Here is a 9,822-nt window from a genome sequence, read left to right on the forward strand (position 1 = left end):
ATTAGATTATATACAGAGAAAAAGATGAATATATATAACACCAAGAAGGTAAATTTTGGGATTGAGACACAACTGACGCAACCGATCAAGTTGTTTTTCTCTTTGTCTAACTTCACTTAATAATTTTTTCTCTGTGAATTTCGGAACTATCACTCGTAGGTTCAAGATCTACATCTATAAATTGAAAGGTCTAAATGATCAACTCTTATCAGTTGTTAGAATTAATAGGTCCTCAATTGTTCATTTGACAATATTCGGTCATGATACTTCCAAAAATTGAAATTCTTGATCGAAGGAGGAACATCATCACCATTTATGTTCAATAAAATGATCGATAACAATATTGTACAAGATTTATTGGCGGAGGCTTCTGTAGAGAATGTTTCATTTGCCAATGCACAAATACGAATCAATGTAATTCTAATAACGGAAAAGGCTCAAATATGTCATCCAACTATAAAAAATGGCTCATTTATGCCACTCGTCAATAGTTTGGCTCATTTATGTCATCGAACTATAGGAAATGACTCATTTATGTCACTCATCAATAGTTTGATTCATTTATGTCATCGTCCGTTACCAAAATGACTCATCCATGCCATTTTTCATTAGCACCGGTTTTATAATACTAGATATGACACATGGCCTCCAACTAGATTATGGTTGTGGGTGGGTAAGGTGTATGAGTCAGATTTTTTATTAATTTGGTATTTAAAAATGGACCGGTTTAATTAAACGACGTAGACCTCTAATTGGAGGTCATGTGTCATATCTGATATTATAAAACCGACATTAATGAAAAATGGCATGGATGAGTCATTTTGGTAACGGGCGATGACATAAATGAGTCATTTCCTATAGTTCGATGACATAAATGAGTCATTTCCTATAGTTCGATGGCATAAATGAGCCAAACTATTGACGAGTGGCATAAATGAGCCATTTCCGATAGTTGGATGACATATTTGAGCCTTTTTCGTTCTAAGAATCTATTTCTTATATAACTATATTTTTCACATAATCATCAAGGAGTAAGAAAAGCTCAAACTGAGCAGTGACCTGAAATTCAATATCATGCACTACGGCTTGAACTGTGACTTGATCGTGAAGACGTCCAATTAGAACATCTTATGATATAATATAAATGGTAAAATTTGGTGAGGTAGCTTTAATAAAGAATCCCGGGTTGTTGATCTCTCAGCTGAGTAATGTAACTTTCTTTTGATTCTATCCTTTGAAAGATTTTGAAACATCCATAACGGGCGCGCAAATTAATCAGCAGCTTTCTTCAAACTTGCAACGTATGTCAAATATATAGTCCACGCGTAGGAAAACGAGCTATTAATCAACGGCTGCCAAAGAGACATCACCAAATTCTTAATTCAGAGTGATGGAAGGAATTGAAGTGAGCATTTTACTCAATTTGAAATTAGTGAAACGGAGCAAAAATAAGCTTTTCAGAAAGGCTAACAGTCTCAGGCCCTAGAAGTTCGGGACTATCTCATTATAAATATTGCACAAAGCTTTAGTGAAGCAAAGACTAGTAATGTGAATACCTGCAAATGGACCGGGATTACTTTATATGTCAAGAAATCACACATTGGCCAGTACATAAGTCCCTTAATCATTGTCGGGAGCAAGTCTCGATTCAACCTTGCAGCGATTTCCTCCCCATTCTCACCTGAACATCATAACAAAAAGATAACAATTAGAACACATTGAAAGAAATGATATGGCAAGTCAAAAAGCAAAGGAAACCATCAGAATCAGTTAAGTCAGTGAATGATCGTACACCAAATAATGCTGAACTCCTCTAGACAACACCTTAGATCCTCGAGGAAGAAAAAGCTACTCTGATAGCATCACATCTAACTGATACAATGTCCGTTATCACTGTGTAGCAAGGAAAGTAAGATTCTAATGGAAATGGAAAAAGTTTCGCCACAGTCTATTCCCTTGATTCTTGCGTACTGGACTGCCTGAACCAACTATTCAACATAATAGTCAATACTCGATAAAGGTGGCTATTTTGTGTTTAATTTCTACATTTATAGTTGCCATAACATTGCCAGAATCTTTGAAAAAGGAAATGTTTACAAGTTTGAAGAACTTTCTGCCTTTTGGGTCCCTTCATGTATTCTTCAGACGCTCAACCACAAAGATTTTACCTACTTTATCATTCAATAAGTTCACTAAATATAATCTTTTCACCGGTAAATACGACATGTAGTTAAGATCTTTTTGATTGTTCTATTTATTTCAAAAAAATCTTTTCCATTATTCTACACAAAACAACACATTTTTGTCTTCCATTTTGAAAGTTCTGTATGTTTTAACTCGGTTCTTTAGCTATTTAGGGGAGAGCCACACCTCTGTCATTAATAGTTTACAGCAACATACAAAATCAAAGCCAAAATCCAATGAAATTTTGGAATATATCCAACACCTTAAAACCTCAGGGCTGATAAACTTTTGGATAGAGTAATGTATCTTTTAATGGCTCTCCAGAAAGTTAAATCTAATGGTAGAAAATCTTGTTCAGCAATGTTGAATAGACAACAATTGAATATCACTTAACCATTTAGTATTTATAACTCACTGGGAAGTACAGTAACATTTAACCTAACATCAATGGCTCTTTAACTTTCCTTCTAGTTATCGAATCAAGTACCTTTAGCCTGTTTTTATACCTTCTGTCTGCTTAACAATCAACTCGGCTAACTTTGAAAATTAGTTTATATCTTAAATTATCTTATTTCGCCTCAATGACTTTTTCATTATGTTGTTTCAGAGTTTCTTAATTTTCTAATACTCTTAAGTCCTTATTATAAATTAAATATGCCTCATGTTGCTTTCTGCTATCTGGTTAGCAACTAAGAACAAATTCTCACATGTTATCCACAGTATCAGTGCATCATGTTCCATGCTTAGATTTGTTAGGTTTTTGGGTTTTCCCTTCCTATGTGAAATTAGATTAATAAAACCCAATCCAATTTGGACCAGGCCAATTTTGCCCAAAAGTTTCTCTCTATATATAGGATCAATTTAGGTCTTATTTTGAGAACACAAGATTAAATTCATAGCAGCCATATAGAGAGAAAAACGTAAGAGAGAAAGCAGATTTTCGTCCAGAAATTTTCTGCTATAGCAATCCGCTTTAAATTGCGTTTTCCTATTCGTTAACCGTTGGATTGTGCTGAAATTCGAATTGGGGGTTCTCAACATCTGGTTCTTCGATTTCAATGGTGGAGATTGGATTTTGTGGTCTGTAGCTCCAGTTTTCGAGTACGAACAGTAGCTTGTTTTTTGGGGTGATTTCTCTCCTTTCTTCGCTAGTTTTGGTGTTATCTTTTATGTATTGTTGCTCCGTGCTTGGCTTTGTTGTTGTAGCCATTTGGAGAACATTGTTGTAACTCTTGTTGATTATAGTGGAGCTTTTGTGGGCCGGAGATCCCGTAGATGTTTCCTCTTCACCTTGAAGAGGTTTTACCACATAAATTTAGTGTCTCTTCCATTCGATTTATTTTTGCTTGCTTTGCTATTTTATTGATGGTATAGTTGCTGCCTGGATTTCCATTTGTGCTAGTGGTTATTGTCTTCTCTTGGTTCAAATAGTGTGGGAAGTTTTGACTTGGGTATTTCTTCCGCTGTTACCTCGTCGTGCAATTTGATTATTGCTTGTTTCTTCCTAACAAAGTGGTATCAGAGCTTGTGGTTGTATTTGGTTGTGTTGATCGTCTATTTGAATGATGGAGGCAAATATGAGCAAGATGGTTTTTTTAAATGGCAATAATTACCATATTTGGAAAAGCAAGATGAAAGATCTTCTATTTGTCAAGAAATTGCATTTACCTGTGTTTGCTTCTAAGAAACCCGAGTCTATTAAAGATGAGGATTGGGAATTTGAGCACTTACAGGTTTATGGCTATATTAGGCAATGGGTTGAAGATAATGTTCGAAATCATATTGTGAATGAGACAAATGCTAAAAGCTTGTGGAAAAAGCTCGAGACACTTTATGCTTCGAAGACTGCAATAATAAGTTGTCTCTACTGAAACAATTGATGAATATTAGATACAAAGAGGACAGCCCTATTTCTGATCATATCAATGATTTTCAAGGTGTCCTTGATCAGCTGTCTGGAATGGGTGTCAAGTTTGATGAAGAAATACAGGGACTTTGGCTTCTTAATACTCTGCCAGACTCTTGGAAAACTCTTCGAGTTTCTTTGACTAATTCTGCTCCCAGTGATGGTGTAACTATGGAATATGCTAAGAGTGGTGTTTTGAATGAAGAGATGAGAAGAAGATCTCAAGCTTCGTCTTCTTCAATTTCACACTCCGATGTTTTGGTTACTGAAGACAGAGGGATGAGTAACTTCAGAGGTCAGAATGACAGAGGCAAAAGTAGAAGCAAGTCAAGATCCTCCAGGTACAAGATTATTACATGTGACTATTGTCACTTGAAAGGGAACATCAAGAAACATTGCTACAATTTTAAGAGAGACCAGAAAAGGCAAAAGAAAGAAGGTGATAATGAAAATCGCGTTGCTGTTGTTGCTGAAAATTATCTTCTTGTTGCTTGTGGTAAAAATGATATCAATCTTGTTTGTGATAAGTCTACCTGGTTTGTGGATTCAGGTGCCACTTCTCATGTCACGCCAAAGAAGGAATTATTTTCTTCTTATACTTCGGTTAATTTTGAAAATTTACGAATGGGCAATGATAGTGAGGTTGAGGTACTTGGTATTGGCACAGTTTGCTTGAAAAGTAATAATGGTTCGATGTTGGTTCTTAACAATGTCAAGCATGCTCCAGATGTTCGGCTGAATTTAATTTCTGTAGGAAAACTTGATGATAAGGGTTATGATCAAACCGTTGATGGTGGCCAGTGGAAGCTAATTAGAGGTTCAATGGTTGTGGCTCGAGGTTACAAGATATCTGACTTGTACTTATTTTAGGGTTCCATTAGTAGTGACTCAGTAAATTTGGTGGAGAATGATACTTCATCAGAGTTATGACATAAAAGGTTGAGTCATATGAGCGAAGGGGATTGATAATTTGGCTAAGAAGAATTTGCTTTCTGGAGTGAAACAAGCAAAGTTAAAGAGATGTGTTCATTGCTTAGCCGGGAAACAAAAAAGAGTTTATTTTCAGAGTCATTCACCCTCAAGAAAGCTTGATTTGCTGGAGTTGGTACATTCTGATTTGTGTGGTTCTTTTAAAATAACCTCTGGTGGTGGTGCACTTTACTTTGTGACTTTTATTGATGATCATTCTCGCAAACTCTGGGTATTTCCTTTGAAGTCCAAGGATCAAATACTTGATGTGTTTAAGACTTTTCAGGCCTTGGTTGAGAGACAGACAGGGAAGAAACTAAAATGCATCCGCTCAGACAATGGAGGTGAATACATTGGTCCCTTTGGTAATTATTGTAGACAGCAGGGTATTCGACATCAGAAAACTCCTCCAAAGACTACTCAGTTAAATGATTTAGCAGAGAGGATGAACAAAACTCTAGTTAAGAGGGTTTGATGTTTGCTTTCAGATGCTAAGTTGCTAGATTCATTTTGGGCAAAAGCAATAAATACTGCTGCTTATGTTATCAATTTATCTCCTACTGTTGCTTTGGATGGTGATGTCCCTGATAGAATTTGATTTGGTAAGGATGTCTCTTATGCTCATCTGAGAGTCTTCGGGTGTAAGGCCTTTATGCATGTTCCTAAGGATGAGAGGTCAAAGCTGGAAGTTAAAACTAGGCAATGTATCTTCATTGGTTATGATCATGATGAATTTGGCCATGGTTTCTATGATCCAGTTGAGAAGAAACTTGTTAGAAGCCGTGATGTCGTGTTCTTCGAAGACCAGACAATTGAAGTTTTTGACAAAGCTGAGAAGGTTGATTCTCAGAGCGAGAGCTTAGTTGATGATGATCCAGTTCCTGTGACTATTGCACCTGAAGAAAATCTTCAAAATAATGAAGATCAAGTTGATAATAAAAATAGTGATCATGTTCAGAATGACCAGCATGACGTTGTTGATGCTCTAGTGGAAGATGATGTGGTTGGCCAGCAACAAGCTGCTATTGATGCTTCAGAGAGCTCTCTCAGAAGATCTATTAGAGAGAAAGTACCTTCATCTCGTTATTCTCCCAATGAATTTGTACTCTTGACTGATGGGGGAGAACTTGAAAGTTTTGATGAGGCCATGGATAGTGAAGAAAAAGAAAGGTGGTTTGATGCTATGCAAGATGAGATTAAATCCTTGCATGATAATCATACATTTGATCTGGTTAAGCTTTCTAGAGATAGAAAAGCTTTGAAAAACAGGTGGGTTTTTAGGGTGAAACATTAAGATGGTGACTCAGTTCCATGGTACAAGGCTAGATTGGTTGTCAAGGGCTTTAATCAGAAGAAGGGAGTTGATTTTGATGAAATCTTTTCTCCAGTTGTGAAGATGTCATCCATTCAGATTGTTCAGGATTGGCTGCAAGTCTAGATTTAGAGTGTTTCTTGATCGCCGGGATGGCGGTTTCCTCCACATAGTCGGGAGGGGGAGAATTGTTAGGTTTTTGGATTTCCCCTTCCTATGTGGAATTAGATTAATAAAACCCAATCCAATTTGGACTAGGCCAATTTTGCCCAAAAATTTTTCTCTATATATAGGACCAATTTAGGTCTTATTTTGAGAACACAAGAGTGAATCCATAGCAGCCATATAGAGAGAAAAAAAGCAGATTTTCGTCCAGAAATTTTCTGCTACAGCAATCCGCTTTAAATTGCGTTTCCCTATTCGTTAACCGTTGGATTGTACTGAAATTTGAACTGGGGTTCTCAACATCTGGTTCTTCGATTTCAACGGTGAAGATCGGATTTTGTGGTCTGTAGCTCCAGTTTTCGAGTACGAACAGTAGCTCGTTTTTTGGGGTGATTTCTCTCCTTTCTTCGCTTGTTTTGGTGCTATCTTTTATGTATTGTTGCTCCGTGCTTGGCTTTGTTGTTGTAGCCATTTGGAGAACATTGTTGTAACTCTTGTTGATTATAGTGGAGCTTTTGTGGGCCGGAGATCCCGTAAATGTTTCCTCTTCACCTTGAAGGGGTTTCACCACGTAAATTTGGTGTCTCTTCCATTCGATTTATTTTTGCTTGTTTTGCTATTTTATTGATGGTATAGCTACTGCCTGGATTTCCATTTGTGCTAGTGTTTATTGTCTTCTCTTGGTTCAAATAGTGTGGAAAGTTTTGACTTGGATATTTCTTCCGCTGTTACCTCATCATGCAATTTGGTTATTGCTTGTTTCTTCCCAACAAGATTCAGGGCGGAGCTAGTATGTTCACTGAGGGAATTCAAAATATAAAGAAGTAAACACACCAAGAAACAAGGGGAACATCTATTGTATACACATAAAAATAATTTTGACCTGATATATATAGTGCAATTTTCCTGTGAAGGGGGTTCAGATGAAACCCCTTGTGCCCTTAACTCAACCTCTTAATTTAGTAGCAATAAGTATTCTCTTGGGAAATTTCTAAATTCTCACAGAATTGGTGCATAAGGTTCCATGATTAATGCAGTAGCCATATATATATATATATATATATATATATATATATATATATATATACACTCAGGGGACATTTCCAGAGAAGTAAATTAGCTTGTCAAATGCATATAGTGTGTTCATGATCAATATGCTAATGAAGAAATATAACATGATTGAGCAAAAGTAAAACCACTCCACTTTCAGAAAGGTATTAATTAAGCAGAAACCAAAACAAAAGAGAGAAAAGAATCAAATGCATACCTTGTAGAGCAGCATTGAAAGAGAAGAAAGCAGAATTAATGAGAGGCCCATATGCAAACTGCCCTATCAACAATTTCTTCAAGGTAGAAACTACATCTCTCTTTGGTAGTACCCTCCCCATAAAGTTAAACCATAGATGCTGTGCTGTTCCTAAGATTATCAATCCAAAGCCAGCCATTCGCAGAGTCCTTATCATATCTAGAGAATCCGAAGGCGTCATCGTAATCACCTGACCAATACAAACCCCATCATTATACCATCAAAAAAAGATTCAAACTTTGCTCAAATTTTCAAACATGTGACCAAATCAGAGCAGCAAAATAAAAAATAAATACTACAACTATGCCGCAATTCTGAACTAGTTAAGACCAGTTGTAGTGCGATGCACAGTAACCCAATAGTTTTACGTTGAACACTAATGTATACCTGAAAATTACTAAAATTTCAACAAATATTAAGTTCTAAACCTATAATTGCAAAAGTGCAAAGTCTTCAGTTGTGATGACATCAATATTACCTATCAAATTTGGATACTAAATACATCTTTAATAGGGTATGTGGATCATCTATTGGTCTATATTAATTCCGCCTATTTAGACAAGGGACGCAGCTAGAATGTTACTTACACATTCAGCCAAACCCAATAGCATTAGTCCAAACCTTGTATATGTATTAGAAAATCCATTAAATATGTACAAAAATTAAATGCAGAACCCAGTAACTAACGCCTAATGTCGCTATGTAAAATTTAGACCTATTTGGACCTCTTTCATTCTAAACAAGTGCGTGTCCAGAGACTAATATGGGGGTTCACAGGAATGAGTAACTTTTGCCCTATATTGTTAAAATATTCACTAAATATTTATAAATATTTAATTGTGAACTCAATTATTATTGTATATTAACTTGAGTTCACTGTAGGCTCATAAATTTCAAATTCTGAATCCACCATATTTCTAAACGGAGCAGTAAAATCACAGAACTAAGGAAAAATGAAAATACCTGAGAAGTAACATCAGCAGCAGCATATATAATAGCAGATGAAATAGATTTTGTGATGATCGGACGATAGTCAAGAGCTCTCAAATACCACGCCAAGAACCCCATCTGTGTTTTCGCACTTCCAGAAGACGGAGACGATGTTCGAAGAAAAAATGGAAATGAAATAAAATGATTTTTAGGGACTTTAGTCGCTGCTGCAACAGTGTTCATAGATCGAGCAGAGTAAGCTCTGCATTGTTGATAATGCGAAACAAATTGAGACCCACAAATTGTATTTGAAATTAAACGACGTTGTGAGTGTTGAATTATGCTACGTTTTGCTAATTTTGTTATAAGATGGATAGCCATATTTTCTTGATTCAGAAGTTTATGTTTCGGCTTTTTCTTTTCCTAGTCTTATGGAAAACGTTTGTGAACTTTCGGGGAACCAAAATTGGCGGGGATTTAAAGATGCTGGAAAAAAGGAGATATCTGTCTTGGACCCTTAAGTTTGAGAATATGTTCAAGATAGTCCTTTTTTAAGTATGAACTGAACAGTTTTGGTCCTTTAAGTTTGCTAAAAATTTATACTTTAAGTCTCCGTTAAATATTTAGCAATTTATTTTTGTTAGAATTAACAGCAGCGAATCTTTTTTTTAACCATAAACACCAAGAATGTCTCATCAAATCCTAAATATATGTAATACAAAGTTGCACTAGAAATTAAGATAGATTAAAAAAAAAAAAAAAAAAAAGGAGAAATTACACCTCAAAAGTTACACCAAACTCTGAAAATAAATCAAAAATAGCAGAAACAACAAAAATTACACTTCTCAATGTGAGTTACCGCTAATTTTTTTTTCTTGAAATTTAATGGTTCATGTCAATCTAATAAACAGAGTTAGATAAATATTTGACGGAGATTAAAAGTGTTAACTTTTGATAAACTTAAAGGACCAAAAGTGTTTACTATTTAGTACACAGTAAAGGGACTATTTGAACCTATCCTCAAACATAAGGGACCACTTTTGCCATTTT

The 9,822-nt window shown here is 35.7% G+C and overlaps 1 protein-coding gene across 1 annotated transcript; it reads right to left on the reverse strand.

Moving 5' to 3' along the window:
* Positions 1-432: 432 nt before the first annotated feature.
* Positions 433-9,181, reverse strand: LOC132623277 (uncharacterized). Its single transcript, XM_060338014.1, has 4 exons — positions 8,806-9,181; positions 7,804-8,032; positions 1,557-1,681; positions 433-1,352 (listed from the first exon to the last, which is right to left on the reverse strand). Exons 1-4 carry the CDS (start codon positions 9,151-9,153, stop codon positions 1,272-1,274), a joined length of 783 nt encoding a protein of 260 aa, XP_060193997.1. The 5' UTR covers positions 9,154-9,181; the 3' UTR covers positions 433-1,271.
* Positions 9,182-9,822: the final 641 nt, after the last annotated feature.

This window comes from Lycium barbarum, chromosome 2 (genome assembly GCF_019175385.1).
Source record: "Lycium barbarum isolate Lr01 chromosome 2, ASM1917538v2, whole genome shotgun sequence".
NCBI lineage: Eukaryota > Viridiplantae > Streptophyta > Magnoliopsida > Solanales > Solanaceae > Lycium > Lycium barbarum.